Raw genomic sequence first — 16,920 nt, 5'->3', positions numbered from 1 at the left:
AGATGAGAGAGAGAGAGGCGGCGAGAATTAGGGTTATTCGCCGGAATCGCCGAGGTAGAGATATTTTTTCCTGTACGTGAACAACTACAAAAAAAAACACAACTCAGCCGTAACTTACAATAAGTCATAATATAACTCAGCCGTAATATACCATAACTCAGCCGCAATGTGTCATAACTCAGCCGTAAACGACGTTTCGTATTTCCCTGTTTTTTTGTCGGAAAATGAAAAGTCTCCACCCAAGTTGAGAAGAAATGCGACAGCAATGACGACGAGAAAGAGAGAGACACACCGATTATATGATAAGCGGCAGAAGAGACGAGAAAGATAAGCAGCGAGAGTTAGGGTTCTTCCTCGGCTTTGAGAGAGAAAGAACAGTTTTATTTCTTATTCTTTTTAGTCTTCTGCCTTTTCCTTGGCCTATTTCGATCTGACATAGACACCTTTTTTGCAATAAATGAAACAAAACCCAAGAATGGTATATGAGATTTCGATATAGTGGCAAAATAACAAGACAGTAATGAGATTACGAGATAGTGCAACTCTGACCATGAACAGAACCACATGTGAGGACCAAGAAATCTTTTCTTTTCTTAGAACATTGGATGTACGCAATTTGAGAAGAAATACGATAGGAATGCGACATGAGAGAGACTCGTTGAGAATCGAAGCGGCCAAAAGAGATGAGAGAGAGAAAAGCGGCGAGAATTAGGGTTATTCGCCGTAATCACCGAGGTAGAAATATTTTTTCATGTGTGTGAAAAATTACAAAAAAAACCACAACTCAGCCGTAACTTACAATAATTCATAATATAACTCAGCCGTAATGTACCATAACTCAGCTGCAATGTGTCATAACTCAGCCGTAATGTACCATAACTCAGCCGTAAACGACGTTTTGTATTTCCTTGTTATTTTTGTCAGAAAACGAAAAGTCTCCATCCAAGTTGAGAAGAAATACGACAACAATAACGACGAGAAAGAGAGAGACACACTGATAATAGGATAAGCGGCCGGAAGAAACGAGAAAGAAAAGCGGCGAGAGTTAGGGTTCTTCGTTGGCTTCGAGAGAGAAAAAACAGTTTTTTTTGTTTGTGAATAGTGACGAAAATGTTCAGTTTCTTACTCTTTTATCATTAAAGACAGAATAATGTTGTGGCAAGTTCAGGTATGACGTGGCATGTCGAATCTGACGTGGTAATTTTTAAGTGAAAACAGACCAAGGATGTTTATTGTAATTGCACCCATCTCACTAAACATCTAAAGAATAAAAAAATTGTGGATGTTTAAGGAATAAACCTACTTTTATGGTCTATCTAAGTAATTCTCCCAATTTTATATTATACTTTATTGATAGAAAAAGTGTAAGACATACCACATCGGTTAAATATTTTAGAAAATAGTTTTATATTATTATAAACATGACTAATATGCTTTTAACTATGAATGAGCATGAAGTTTAACTTATATATTCAAAAATTATAAAAGTTATATATAAGAAAATATGACTAATATGCTTATACTAGATTTTTAAGTTAAACATGACTAATATGCTTTTATTTTTTTCCGCACTGTACGCGGGTCCGACTCTAGATATATTATAGTTACGTAAATATATGCAATCAAATTTAATATGAAAAGAAAAATTTATGTGAATTAAATTGGACCTATCAAAGATCCTACTGAATAAACCGGGTTAAAAACTTCAATTGACCGGACTCATAAAACTTTTGTACTTCTCTTTTAATATATAGGGGATATAAATACAAACTTCATGAATATTACTTACCAAAAAACAGATAATAGAAGTGTTGCAAATATTACACACAATTAGTAACGTTGTACAAGTGATTAAAGGTTTTTATACAAGTGTACAAAACCGCAGGCCTCTTAGCTTAGATACGACCAGTTGTAACCATGTTTTACTCGACTGTAAAAGGCCTGCGGTTTTGGTTTAATTTTGGTTAGCTTAGAAAACCAACAATAATTTTTTTTTTTGTTAAGATGAGATTGGTCTACAATAAACCAACAATAATCCAGCTCGATGTGTAAATCAGTTTCGAACTTTAGTTCTATAGAGAAATAAGTTTCGAACTTTAGATTTATGGAAAAATAATTATGGAACATTTTTTTTTTACGGAGATACAAAGAGAGGCAGAAAGTTTGGGTGGAACTAGTCATATACAAAATTTCCGAGGAGAAAATAAATCGTCGTTCCTTTTTTTTTTTTTTTTTTTAACCATGTTTTACTCGATTGTAAAAGAAGAAGCTCAAATTGAAACATACACTAAACAGTAAACACAACAAAACACAACACGAAAGCCCAACATTTGTAAACGAACCTAAACTGTCTGAAACAGGCCCAATAAGCAATTCTCTTTAAATTTTTGAGACACTTCCGTATCCGCTAGTATCACGACTGGATATGTGATAACACACGTAGACGAACCTCAAGCAATCACTTGAACCTTTGCTTATATGACTTCTCTTTAATCCTCTTCCAAAAAAATCCCAAATCGAAGAGAAGAATCAAAACTTCTCTTCCTTTAAATTCAAAGATCCTTACATTTTTCACCTTCTTCCTTCAAAAATCGAACCTTTATTCACCAAATCATCCTAGTTTCTTCAGAGAGCTTCAATGGCGACCACATCTTCAAACCCATTACTCCTTTCTTCAAATTTCCTCGGTTCTCGAATCATAATCTCAGCTCCAACACCCAAAACCACCAAAAAGTCTCTTCCTTTCTCAGTCATCTCTCGAAGAAGATGTCAAATTTCTCAATCGGAGAAGCTGATGAAGTCGTTGCCATCACAAGCTGCGTTAGCTGCTCTGTTGTTCTCATCTGCGTCTCCACAAGCTTTAGCTGTTAACGAGCCGGTTCAGCCACAAGCGCCAGTACCAGCACCGACCATGACTGTTGAAGCTCAGGCTACAAGTCCGAATCTTTCGTTTGGTCAGAACGTTTTGATGACAGCACCGAACCCACAAGCTCAATCATCTGATCTTCCTGATGGAACTCAGTGGCGATACAGTGAGTTTCTGAATGCTGTGAAGAAAGGTAAAGTTGAGAGAGTGAAGTTTAGTAAAGATGGCTCTGTTCTTCAGCTTACAGCTGTTGATAACAGACGTGCTTCTGTGATTGTTCCTAATGATCCTGATTTGATTGATATCTTGGCTATGAATGGAGTTGATATATCGGTTTCAGAAGGAGAATCTGGAAATGGTTTGTTTGATTTCATTGGGAATTTGCTTTTTCCTTTGTTGGCTTTTGGAGGATTGTTTTATCTCTTCAGGGGAGGTCAGGGAGGTGCTGGTGGACCTGGAGGTTTAGGTGGTCCAATGGATTTTGGGAGATCGAAGTCTAAGTTTCAGGAAGTGCCAGAAACTGGGGTAACATTTGGAGATGTTGCTGGAGCTGATCAAGCTAAGCTTGAGTTACAAGAAGTTGTTGATTTCTTGAAGAATCCTGATAAGTATACAGCTTTAGGTGCTAAGATTCCTAAAGGGTGTTTGTTGGTTGGTCCACCGGGTACGGGGAAGACGCTTTTGGCTAGAGCTGTGGCTGGAGAAGCTGGAGTGCCGTTCTTTTCTTGTGCTGCTTCGGAGTTTGTTGAGCTTTTTGTTGGTGTGGGTGCGTCTAGAGTTAGGGATTTGTTTGAGAAGGCGAAGTCGAAAGCTCCTTGCATTGTGTTTATTGATGAGATTGATGCTGTTGGTAGGCAAAGAGGAGCTGGGATGGGAGGTGGAAATGATGAGAGGGAACAGACGATTAATCAGCTTTTGACTGAGATGGATGGATTTTCTGGTAATTCTGGTGTCATTGTGTTGGCTGCAACCAATAGACCTGATGTTCTTGACTCCGCATTGTTGAGACCTGGTAGATTTGACAGACAAGTCACAGTAGATAGGCCTGATGTAGCTGGAAGAGTCAAGATCCTTCAGGTTTTCTCTTGTTTCTCATGTTTGGTTGAGTGAAACAATGGGGACAATGTGAGAAATAATGTTGTACGGTTTATTGCAGGTGCATTCTCGAGGGAAGGCTATTGGAAAGGATGTGGATTACGAGAAGGTTGCTAGGAGAACTCCGGGTTTTACTGGAGCGGATTTGCAGAACCTGATGAATGAGGCTGCAATTCTTGCTGCTAGACGTGAGCTAAAGGAGATAAGCAAGGATGAAATATCTGATGCTCTTGAGAGGATCATTGCTGGCCCTGAGAAGAAGAATGCCGTTGTCTCGGAGGAGAAGAAAAGACTTGTTGCTTATCATGGTTAGATACCACTTCTCCAAGAGTTTTTGTATCCTGGTTTTCTTTTGTGTGTTGGCTACTCACTTTCTTAACCAAATTGGAATTTGCAGAGGCTGGGCATGCTTTAGTTGGTGCACTTATGCCGGAGTATGATCCAGTAGCCAAGATATCGATTATTCCCCGTGGCCAAGCTGGTGGTCTCACCTTTTTCGCCCCTAGCGAAGAGAGACTTGAGTCTGGATTGTATAGCAGAAGTTACCTTGAGAACCAAATGGCTGTTGCACTTGGTGGAAGGTTAGTTTACAACTGAAACTTGGCGTGTTTTTGATTAACAAGAATAGACTCCACAAATGTTAAACTAATCTTTATTACTGTATGTTTTGGCTATGGTAGGGTTGCAGAGGAGGTGATCTTTGGAACCGAGAATGTTACAACCGGAGCATCAAATGATTTCATGCAAGTGTCGCGAGTGGCTCGCCAAATGGTTGAGAGATTCGGGTTCAGCAAAAAGATTGGACAAGTTGCAGTTGGTGGAGCAGGAGGAAACCCTTTCTTGGGCCAAAGTGTATGTATCTTAACTCAGTACTCACATATAGCTTTTGATGTTTCCAGCTCTCAAGACATGTCTTGGTTTCTTTTTTTTTTTCTGCAGATGTCTTCGCAGAAGGATTACTCAATGGCAACAGCGGATGTAGTTGATGCGGAAGTGAGAGAGTTGGTGGAGAAGGCATACGCAAGGGCAACAGAGATCATAACAACACAAATTGATATCTTACACAAGCTTGCACAACTCCTGATGGAAAAAGAAACTGTGGATGGAGAAGAGTTCATGAGTCTTTTCATTGATGGGCAAGCTGAGTTGTATGTTTCTTAAGTCAACAACATTGGTTTGTAATGATACAAATTAGCTTCAATCATCTATACATACTGTATGTTAATATACATTGACTTGTTCAGAGACGTTTCTTTCTCTTAGTCTTTACACTCACCTCGATTGGTTAGGCCAAGACCACTTGGTTGTTGATCCGTGGGGACACGAGTTTTTTTTCCCATCTCAAGATTCATATCAAAGTATTAAAAACATTAGCCTAGTTAACGTGTTCATGTTCTGACCATAGCACGTGTTGAGGTATGTAAACGTGTCCGGAAGTCACTTTTAATACAAATAAACCAACCACTGTGTTAACATCAAGACAAAAGTGAAAATGGAGGAAGAAAAACAAAAGAAAGAAGGAAGAGATAAGTATGAGCCACAGGAGCAGCATCAACCACCGTATATCTCGCAGATGCAGCCGGTGACGCACGAGGCTTACGGAGGTGGCCTTTACGGTAAGGACGATGAGAAAGAGGTTACAGATAGAGAGAAAGAGCCACTGCAACATAAACCACCGGCCAGTGAGACACAGAGCGCAGATGGGCCTGATGAGGTAAAGACGTTGACGCCGAAACATAAGCAACCAGCTTCGTCCGGCGATAGAGACGTTGACATCACTGGCCAGTCTTACATTCAGTGAAGTAGTTCTAGTTTTTCCTTGTGTTGTAATGTTCTTACTAGTTTCTTTAATGGTCTTTTACTTGATGATTTACATCTAAGCAAAACGGACAAGACATAGGCGTATTCAGAAGATGATAGTTATTTGGAGAAAGAGAACATACATACAAGTATACAACCAACCAATAGACTTTTATAACCAGCTTTAAAGACTATAGACTAAACTTGTACAAGTAGTAAATCCGACAAGGCTTTTAAAACCATTGACAGTCAGTGTTATTATTACCACACATTTGAAGTTATCAAGTTTTACAACATAATGTCTTTTTTAGATGCGACATGGTTTAGATGAGTTTATGTAGGTGTCCAAATCAACAACACTCCTTCAGCTAAGCTTTCTTCCATCAGCCTGAACCAAACAAAATAATGATTAAGCCTCGTAAAGTAATAGAATCAAAATCATTACAACGATGCAATAACAAGCTTTGAACATAAACGTTTCAAAGGTTCATTTGACAAACTACTTAGTTCAGCTATCAATCAATGTTTCAGTGGAGAGACCATGTAGTGTATGAATGAGAGTAAAAAGTGGTTCATGTCAATCTAAGACCTTCTGATTACACAAAAGATAAGAAAATAGAAGAACAATGACCATAGAGAATCTTTTCAATCACTCTAATTCATTGAGAACAAAGCTTCCTAGTTTTAGTGGACCAACTTACTTCTTTGTACTAAAGGAGCCACCTAACTATAACTATCTATGCCTTGGATGTTCAAAAGCAATATCAATAAAAACTTCCAATTAAGATTTTGCACTCTGCTCCTGACTAACTAAATTATAACTTTAGCTAATTGAGGCTTCTCAAAACTTAAGAGACAAACAGCAGACAGAGTTGTCTGAATCATATGATGCAAAAGCATAAGAATGCAAAGAGTAAACATCGAATAGAGACCTGACAGTTTCAATTATTCTAATTTGTGAAGTACCAATTTTATTCTTTATAGGAGCCAACACAGAACTATCTCTGCTTTGGATGATATAGAACAAAATCAAAACCCTTGAGTAGGGTCAGGTTTTTATAACAATAGCTTTTGACTGTTCAAACTTCAAACCAAAGCATTAGAATTCTACTTTTCACAGTTCTGCATCTAACTACAACCTCTGAATTTGATGTTCGAAGACAATATCGATTAAAAACTTCCAATTAAATTTGTCTAAATTCAACTAACGCATAGGCTTCTCTAAATTTAGAGACATACAGCAAAAAGAGTTGATTGAATCTTATGATACAAAGACGAAAGAATGGGAAGAGTAATCATCGAATACGAAACTCAATTTCTTATTTAAAAGAAGCCAAACCATATCTATCAATACTTTGAATACTATGGAACAAAATAAAAAAAACTAAGTAGCTTCAGGTTTTTATAACAATGGCTTTTGACTGTTCAAACCAAAAGATTACAATTCTACTTTTCACAGGTCTGTTCAAACTAAAACAATATCAATTAAAAAACTTCCAATTAAAATTTGACGAACCTCAACTAAAACATAGCCTCCTCAAAATTTTGCAACAGGCAGTAGAAAGAGTTGATTGAATCCTATGATACGAAACAATGAGAATAGTAATCATCAAATATGAAACTCGACCTGACCCTTTCTAATTCTATCAATCTAATTGTGATGTACCAATTCCCGTCTTTAAAGAAGCCAAACCATAACTATCTATGCTTTAGATACTACGGAACAAAATCAAATCTCTTACTTAAGTAGCTTCAGGGTTTTATAACAATGGCTTTTCACTGTTCAAACTAAAGCATTAGACTTCAACTTTTCACAGCTAACAAAAACATATTATGAATATGGCCTCTCTTAAAGGGTTTAATCACTAAAAAAATAAAAAACCCTAAAAAGCTTCAAGCTTCAACAACAATGGCAATTCAAAATTCCAAAAACTCCAATTAAATATCCAAATCCTGCAATTCACATCTCAATTTCACTAAATTCTCCGGTAAAAATAAAACTCAAAACTCAAAGATTCAATTATAAGCTAATGGACTCTCTTAAAGGGTTTTAATCACTACAAAATCAAAACCCTAAAAAAGCTTCAAGCTTTAACAACAATGGCAATTCAAAAATTCCAAAAACTCCAATTAAACATCCAAATCCTGCAATTCACATCTCAATTCCACTAAATTCTCCAAACACAATCACAAAACTCAAAACCCAACACAAAGATTCCTCAATCAATCAAATCGAATCAAACCACAAAACAAAAGAAAGAAGAATCGAGCAAAAACCTAGTTGTAGTAAAGCTCAAGACCCATGCCATCATGAATCTCATAGTCCTTAAGAGTGATATGATCCTTGTAGATGTTGTACCACTTCTGTATTCGGATCTTCTCCGCTCGTGTTCCGGTTTGCGCCGCCACAAGCTTCTTCAGATCACCGATCGTGTCATCTTCGTTGCACTTCACCCTCACTTTCTTACCTAAACGATCGTTGAGAACCACCTCGATCATCTTCTTCGCTCTTACAAAACCCTAATCTCCAAAATATCGAAGAATCTTCAGAAAAGTAAAGTGATGCGGGAGAGCTTTTCTAATGGTTGTTATGGGTCGTCGAGACTTTTATTTATAGACTTTTTTAACGTCGGTTTACCTTTTACATATTTACTAGGTAACTAGGGATGGACCCGCACGTACGTGCGGGGATGATTGCAAAATTTAAATTTATCATAAAGTTTGCAATATTCGGACCGACATGATAAGAAATCCGGATCGAGTGTGAATCAAATTAATGATAAGTTAGAAATCAATTAAATTTGCGAACTATTACATCACATAAAAACAATAGAAAACATTAAAACTTTTGAATAAAATAACATAAATATAGATGTCAAGAGAGTCAAACCCGTTCACTATACATGTCGTGCAACAAAGTAAAATATTTTGGACCACCCATATGAATAAGTAATATGTCTTCTTGAATGTTACCCATAATTCTCTCGGTATAATATTAGACTTATTTAAGATAATAATTTTTATTTTCTAAATTACCGTTATCTTTCCGTATCCGTTATTCTTGTCCCGATATTTGAAATATTTAAGTAATTTGAAACTTACTTTTGCTATTTAAATTTCATATTCCTGTATCATACCAGTCATTTGATATTTGAAAGTTGAAATTGAATTGAAGTTTCCAAATTTTGTATATCATCTTGTTTTTGATGAGAATTCATTTAGATACATTTTTTAATTACTCGTTCCTTTTTTGTACCCGTTCTTTCCCTCTAAGATAAGATCATATTTTTTTTATTATAAATGACATCATTTACATGTTTTCTGTTTTAAAAATAACATTATATAGCCTGTAATTAACTAATTAAATTACTCGTCCGTTCTCTTTTCATATCCGCTATTTCTTGTCCCGATATTTGAAAGTTTTAAGTAATTTGAAACTTACTTTTGCTATTTAAATTTCATATTCTTGTATCATACCTGTCATTTGATATTTGAATGATAAAATTGAATTTAAATTTCCAATTTTTTTTATATCATCTTGTTTTGATGAGAATAGTTAGACACTTTTTTTTAATTACCTGTTCCCTTTTTATACCCGTTATTTCCCTCTAAGATATGATCGTAATTTTTATATATAAATGAAATCAGTTACATGTGTTTTTTAAAAACAACATTATAAAGCTTGTACATAATTAACTAATTAAATTACCCGTTATCTTTCTGTATCCATTTTTTTTGTCCCGATATTTGAAATATTTAAGTAATTTAAAATTTACTTTTGCTATTTAAATTTCATATTCATGTATCATACCCGTCATTTGATATTTGAAATTTAAAATTCAATATAATTTTCCAAATTTTTTATATCGTCTTGTTTTTGATGAGAAATAGTTTTTTTTTTTTTTGAATTACCTGTTTCCTTTTTGTAACCCGTTCTTTCCCTCTAAAATAAAATCATATATTATATATATATATGAATGGCATCATTTACATGTTTTAAAAAAAAATAACATTATATAGCGTGTAATTAACAACATTAAAAACCAATACCGTTAATTATTAGGCTGTTGAAACATATAGGCAGTAATTAGAGTGTATTGTTATTTTTTGTGTTACCACAAATTTAAAGGAATGTAACCAAAGAGTCACATTTAAAAACTAAGAACTTATCTCGAACTAAATCATAAAAAAATGAATCAATTGAATAAAATATATATTAAATTTTTTAGTAAGTAGCTATGGTAAATATAGATTAAGTTATGGAAATTCAAATAAATATTTGCTTCCATTTTTAATCATAATTATTTGATCTTATTTATTTATTTGTAGCATACATTAACTTTTTATTTTTTTTTGGATTGTCAATGTTATATTATATGGAAATATAATAATCATGTGATATGATTTCTTGAAGTTTTCTAAAATTATTAAATACTAATTGCATATTAGTTAATATCCAGCAAGATTGAGGGTTAATATATTATTAAATTGATGCTAATAATTAGGAATGATTATTTGACTATTTTATTTTTGGTCACATACTATTTTTGGTTTTTATTTTATTTCAAGGAAATATATAAATATGTCATTTCTAATCAATATATCTCAAAAAGTGTTTTTGTTTTGCTATATTTGCGAGATTGTTTTTCAATATGAAGATTTTTAATGTGAAAGGAGATTGTATGTGATATAAAATATTTATTCTATTGATTTTTGAAAACAAATTTTCATTATTGATTTATTTAATATTTTTATTTAAACATTTTAAAAATTTTATTAAGATTTTATCATTTTTTTATTATATTATCAATTTTCTTGAATATTTCTCTCCATATTTTATGCTATTGTACAATATATAACATATTTATTTTTGTGTTTTAAATATATGATGATTTTCGTAAGGCAAAATAAATTTATTATCATATCATAAGAGATATACAAAATAAATGTAACATAAACCACTTGAATAAAACCATTAAACCAAATAAATAAAATACAATAAATTAGATTTTATTAAATATTAAATTATTGTATAAAAATATCTCAAAAAATAAATATGTTACATATGTAAATTTTCGAATTTAATTGTCCACTTTTTTGGCAACAAAATTAATATGATTTCCATAAATATAGGTTGTTTCTGTTTTTTTATTATTTATTTAATTTTTAAAAAGATTTTGCTATCATTAATTTTGTTTGGCAACTTGTTTAAGTTTCATGACATTTTTTAAAAAAATTGGGGGCTGTTTGGCTTCTTGTTGTGCTTCCCAATTAATAGTATAGATGTCCTGCGACTGCGCATATGCGCGGATTGTTGTATATTAAGTTTAGTTAATATATTTATAAAAAATAGAACAAATAAATTTCAGTGTTTGTGATATTTAAATGGGAAATTTACACAACTAACCTTTATTATGATACCCTTTTCTACAAATACCCTTTTTAGGTATTCATTTTTTTTTATTTTTTTTTATTTTTTTTATTTATTAATAAAACCCCTTAATGGGCTGGGCCCTTAACGGGCCGGTTTCGGATTACAAAAACGAACTCGGCTACCCAAGAAGGAAATCGGAGACTCGCCGGAAAGAAGGTCAGAAGATCGGATCTTGCTGTATAACCGGAGGCAGAGAATCAGAGCATTAGGATCGGCGAATTCGAGAAGCACGACGTTGCGGCAAGGTCGAGGGGATGAGGTACTCCGATGGGAGAATTCGAAACCCACCATTGAAACCAATCCGCCGACTCACCAACCTGCTACGCTCCTCCCGGAATACTCAACTGCCCGACAACCGGTTCCGAGAAGTCAGATCCCAAACCTAGCAATCCGACAACCGGGAATCTATCCCCTCCGACCAAACCAGAAGCCTCGACGTCCTCTGAGCCAAAACACACCAAACCGGACAAGTGGAAACCACAAACGGCGGATCCGGCAGTTGCTTGGCTCAAGCAAACAAACCAGAACCAAAACCCGCAGGGGCCAGCAGGAACCGAAGGACCTACCGTGAACCACCGAATCTGAACAGCGAACCCACCGAGTCTTCACTGACTTCCGCCGTAGCCACAACAACCAAAGGGAAGGTTGAGCCAGGGAGAGTCTCCGATACAACCGCCAGCGTCTTCAACCAGGGTCATGCGCAGCGGAGCTCTCCGCCGTCCGATTGGAGCCGCCGCTACATCAGTGAAAAAGACACCACACCACCGCCGTCGGAGGAAGAATCGCCCATCACCGAAGCTCAGTTATGCCAATCACCCACCATCGCTACGCTCTGCAAGAAAGAAAGACAAAGGGGGGGAGGGAGAAGCCACACACGCACCGGCGAAGCCAGCGGAGGTACTTCCCCCTCGAGCAGGTTTACGGCTAGGGTTGTGGAAGAGAGAGGAGAGAGCGTTTTGTTTTTGGGCCTCTCAAAGGCTTTCTTCAATTTCTTTAGATTTTATTATCACACATATTCGTCGCTAGGTGTTCATTTTTTAAAAATACTTTATTCAATATACAAAATGACTAAATTACCCTCCTTTATTATAACTCATGATGAAAAATGAATATTCTTTCCAACAAAAAGAATATTCCTTCCGAAAAATTTCCCGCCAAATTTTCCCGCCAAAAATTTTCGGCAAAAAATTTCCCGCCAAAAAAATCCGACAAAAAAATTTTCCCTCCAAAAAAATTTTCCCGCCAAAAATTTTCCCGCCAAAATTTTTCCGCAATTTCTTAAAAAAACCTTGTAAATATTTATAAATCACTTTAAAAACCCTTGTAAATCTTTTAAAAGTCATCCAAAATCTTTCAAAACTTGAGTAAACCTTTTAAAACCATTGTAAACCTTTTAAACCATTGTAAATCCCTTTAAAAAACCTTTAAAAACCCTTATATGCTTTTGGCGGGAAAGATTTTGGCGGGAATTTTTGGAAGGAATTTTCTTTCATTTGGGAAAGAATATTCTTTCAAATAGGGGTAAAATAGCCATTAAAAATTAAGAAAGGGCAAAAATGAAAATGGTAAAAAAAAAAAGGGTATTTTTAAAAGAGGGTATCATAAAAAGGTTACTGGTATCAATTTCTCTATTTAAATCATACAATAGAATTCATTCATATCTTTTTAATTTATTCGTTGATTAATTATTCAATTTTGATAGTAATTTTCTTTAGTACTTTTGAGTATTTTTTGATAAAAAAATAATATTGTTAATGATCAAAATAGAAATGATATTGAGAAAATTTAAAAAATACCTCTTTTCAAATACCACTTTTTAAATTTATCCTTTTTCAAAATTTATCAAAAAATCACTAAAAATGTTGAAATTTATCCAAATATGTGTGTAAGCTTATAAATATACATACACATCACCTTTGTTTGTGTACAAAATTTATTTATTTCAATGTCTTTCAAATTGGTATGGTAATTATATAATTGTTTTTTATTTTGTTACACTAATTACATACTTTTAAAAATAAAATAAATATACATCAATATGTGTAACGCCCGTGTTCTGGAAAATAATATGAGACTTGAGTGTCTATAAGAATTAGGGTGGAGTCGGTTTGATTCCGGTGGATTTTCAAAATTGGTCGATTTGTTTAATTGAACCAAAGGAGGTTTAATTAAAAGCGGTTTAGGTAAATCCTGGTTTAATCAGAACTAAACCAAAAACCCTAATTTTATAAAGAACGCTTCTTCTCTCTTTTGTTTTGTGGCTGTTGAGTTGAGAAAAGGAGAAGGAGAAGTTCACTTGTAAGAAGGAGAGGGTTAGCTTTGCTTTGATATTTAAGGCAAGAGAAGCAGATTCGTCACGTTTTGGTAGAATAGAGATCCGACGTATCAAATCTTATCGAAAGGTAACGAATTTTGGTAGGTTTGTTCTTAAGGCGTGGAAGTTGATTCTCCATTTTACAGATATGAATTCGGATTAATATTCAGTGAGTTACATGCAGTTTGGTGAGACGCCTTTTCTCTGTTGCGAATTGGAATCAGCGGAGTTTGGAAGTGCGATCGTGGTTTCATCGCTTCTCTGATCGGCACCAAATTTTTTGGGGCGATTCGTGACATCTGGGTCTTGCTTTTCACCGAAGGGATTACGAAGTTAACGGTTGGTTTCTGTTTTAGGGTTTCGTCTCTGTGGCTGTGGTTTTCTGATATTTCTGTCTATTTTGGTTCATAGAGATTTTGTTTGTGTGAATTGTTGTAGGGCGTTGTTTGGCTGTTGCAGTCGCGAGGAGAGTCTTTCCTGGTTGTTTTTGTTATTCAAATCACCTTGTTAAGGTGAATGCGTGACCATGAGCTTATCTAAGCGTTTGGGATTGAGTAACTTGTTTGTGATGATTTGTAGGTGAATTGGAAGTGTTATTGGATGTTTAGCTTGCTGAATGGTTTGTTTATGTTATATATGTGGGTGTTATCTCATAGCTTGTGTGTATAGCTCGTAGATGGGAGGATCGCTCTCACTGAGTATTTGTGATAATACTCACGCATCTCATTGTGTTTGTGGTGCAGGTAAATTGTGATCCGTGGAATCATGGCGAGGAGAGGAGGATGATCTAGGGTCTCGGTTATTATGTTTATGAATATGTTAATTGTTGTTGGAACCTGGTTTAGAGGCATGCTAGGTTGCTGGTGTAAATTGTGGTTATTGAATGATTGATTAATTAAAATAATATGATTAATTGATGTTGGTTTAATATGTTTCCGCTGTGCATGATGATTTATTGTTGGGTTAATTCGGTTAGATTAATTAGTAGGTATGAGACTATTAATTAATGAATTAAAAAAAAACGGGTCGGGTCTTTTCAATATGTGAGAAAGAAACAAACATCTAAAGTAAAAGAATGAAAATTGTTTTTTTTTTTTACTTGATTTTCTTATGGTGTGATGGTCGGAAATCAATATTTTTGAATCTTATCGATAAAGTAATTTTCTTATAGCCGTTAAAAATTATTATACATATGTATTATACACTTAACAGTAAAAGAAAACAATAAAGAAATGAAAAAGTACATAAAACAAAGAAAAAATAGAACTGAAAACAAAATTTTAAACCAAATATATAATCAAGCTCTTACAATGATATCTTAATCGATCTTTCAACCCATGCAAGAACATTAAAAAATAAAACAAAGAAAATATTAAGGGTATCAAATATGGTGGAGGAGGATGTAAGAATGGTATTTATAGGATAAAATATGATGTAATTTATATTTCTAAAATAATTAAATTAGAGGAGTTATAATTATAATTTATAGTGTGTTAATTGAAATTGAAGGAGGAAACAAATAGTCAGTTCCCAAATTATTTAATTTCAGTTACAGTTTAGTATTAAAGTGTGGATTTCAAGTATGAATTAAAGTATATGATTAAATGTGTTAGATATTTGATTTAATTAGAAATAAATATTATAATTAAAAATAAATGCTAAATGGACCAATAAGGAGAGAGTGAAACCTTAAAAATTCCCAAAAAATAATCTTATTTTTAAACTCTTTTTATATTCCTCTTAATTTAAGTTATATCTCTAGGTTTAATTATATTTTTCATCATTTTAGTATATATAATAGATAGAAAATTGAATATCAAATTGTTTTTTAGATAGGAAATCAAGTATAAAATTCAAAGTTGACAAAAATTATGATGTTCTTTATATTATTAAATAAATGTTGAATCACAAACTAAATATAAGGATAATTATTCTTAAAATAATGTCTTACAAATTGGTTTGATAATTATATAACAAAAATTTATTTTGTTAAAAATTACATACTTTTGAAATTAAAAAAATATACATGAATATGTGAGAAAGAAACAAACATTCGACGTAAAAGAATGAAGATGGTTTCGTTAGCTTGATTTTCATATTTTGCAATGGTCGGAATTCAATATGTTGAATCCCATCAATACATATGTATTACATTTGAAAACATATAAAAAAACAATGAAGAAATGAAAAATACTTATAAAAAAATCGAAAACAAAAGTTTAATTAAATATTTAATCAAACTCTTACAATGACATCTTAATTGAGTTTTCACCCCATGCAAGAACTTTTTTTTAAACAAAGAAAATAATGAAGACATGAGATATGGTAGAGGAGGATGTGAGAATGGCTATTTATAGGATAAGAAGTGATGTAAGTTACAATTTTAAATTAATTAAATTAGAGGAGTCATTATTATAGCTTATAGTGTGTTTAATTGAAATTCAATAAAGAAACCCAATAGTCTTTGAAAATTTATATAAATTTCAGTTATATTTTAGTAGTAAAGTGAATTCAAAGTATGAATTAATGTATATGATTAAATGTGTTTTTTGGTAAATAAATATTAATTAAAAAAATTAATATCAAATGGAGCAATAAAGAGAGAGTGAAACCTTACTTATATACTAGGGATGGACCCGCACGTACGTGCGGGGTTGATTTCTAAAACTAAGTTTATTATAAAATTTGTAATTTATGGATCGATATGATAAAAGACCCGGATCGAGTGTGAACCGGATTAATGATAAGTTAGAAATCAATTAAATTCGTGAACTATAACACCAGATAAAAACAATGAAAAACAGAAATCATTTGAATTTTATGGACCTAAATATATATATTAAGAGACTCAAATACGTTCAGTATGCATGTCCTGAAACGAATTGAAATATTTTGACCCACCGACAAAAATAAATAATTTGTCTTTTGATAGCCAACAAAAAAAATAGGATTAACTCAGCTGAGCCAATTGGGAGGACAGTTGTTTACATACTTAACCGTATGCGGATAGGAACGAACTTGTCTTGCTAGAAAGTCCATAATTTCCTTCTGTATATTATTAGAAATAGTTAAGATAATAAGTATTATTTTCTAAATTATCTGTTCTCTTTCTGTATTCGTTATTTTTTGTCCCGATATTTGAAATATTTAGAAAATTTGAAACTTAAATTTGTTATTTAAATTTCATATACATGTATCATACCCGTCATTTGTTATTTGAAATTTGAAATTGAATTTAAGTTTTCAAAAAAAAAAAATTATTGTCTTGTTTTTGATGAGAAATAGTTTAGATAATTTTTTTTTTTACTTTTTAAATTACCCGTCCCCTTTTTCTTTTTTCCCTATAAGATAAGATCATATATTTTTTATATAAATGACACCATTTACATGTTTGTTGAAAACAACATTACG

The 16,920-nt window shown here is 33.3% G+C and overlaps 3 protein-coding genes and 1 long non-coding RNA gene across 4 annotated transcripts; 3 read left to right on the top strand and 1 right to left on the bottom strand.

Moving 5' to 3' along the window:
• Positions 1 to 2,434: 2,434 nt before the first annotated feature.
• Positions 2,435 to 5,223, top strand: LOC17875733 (ATP-dependent zinc metalloprotease FTSH 5, chloroplastic). Its single transcript, XM_006279517.2, has 5 exons — positions 2,435 to 3,943; positions 4,023 to 4,269; positions 4,359 to 4,542; positions 4,642 to 4,813; positions 4,901 to 5,223. Exons 1-5 carry the CDS (start codon positions 2,639 to 2,641, stop codon positions 5,120 to 5,122), a joined length of 2,130 nt encoding a protein of 709 aa, XP_006279579.1. The 5' UTR covers positions 2,435 to 2,638; the 3' UTR covers positions 5,123 to 5,223.
• A 172-nt stretch (positions 5,224 to 5,395) lies between these two features.
• Positions 5,396 to 5,832, top strand: LOC17875706. The gene has a single exon (XM_006281716.2). The coding sequence runs from the start codon at positions 5,454 to 5,456 to the stop codon at positions 5,760 to 5,762; it is 309 nt and encodes a 102-aa protein (XP_006281778.1). The 5' UTR covers positions 5,396 to 5,453; the 3' UTR covers positions 5,763 to 5,832.
• Positions 5,833 to 5,913: 81 nt separating this feature from the next.
• On the bottom strand, positions 5,914 to 8,354 carry LOC17875202 (ubiquitin-like protein 5). Its single transcript, XM_006281350.2, has 2 exons — positions 8,039 to 8,354; positions 5,914 to 6,149 (listed from the first exon to the last, which is right to left on the bottom strand). The coding sequence occupies exon 1, from the start codon at positions 8,258 to 8,260 to the stop codon at positions 8,039 to 8,041; it is 222 nt and encodes a 73-aa protein (XP_006281412.1). The 5' UTR covers positions 8,261 to 8,354; the 3' UTR covers positions 5,914 to 6,149.
• A 5,129-nt stretch (positions 8,355 to 13,483) lies between these two features.
• On the top strand, positions 13,484 to 13,980 carry LOC111829947. The gene is made up of 3 exons (XR_002833213.1): positions 13,484 to 13,597; positions 13,694 to 13,848; positions 13,948 to 13,980. It is a non-coding gene; the product is annotated as an uncharacterized LOC111829947 (long non-coding RNA).
• The last annotated feature ends 2,940 nt before the right edge of the window (positions 13,981 to 16,920 follow it).

The sequence above is a fragment of the Capsella rubella genome, unplaced genomic scaffold (assembly GCF_000375325.1).
Source record: "Capsella rubella cultivar Monte Gargano unplaced genomic scaffold, Caprub1_0 scaffold_8, whole genome shotgun sequence".
NCBI classification, from domain to species: Eukaryota; Viridiplantae; Streptophyta; class Magnoliopsida; order Brassicales; family Brassicaceae; genus Capsella; species Capsella rubella.
This window is presented reverse-complemented; position numbering and strand designations above follow the sequence as displayed.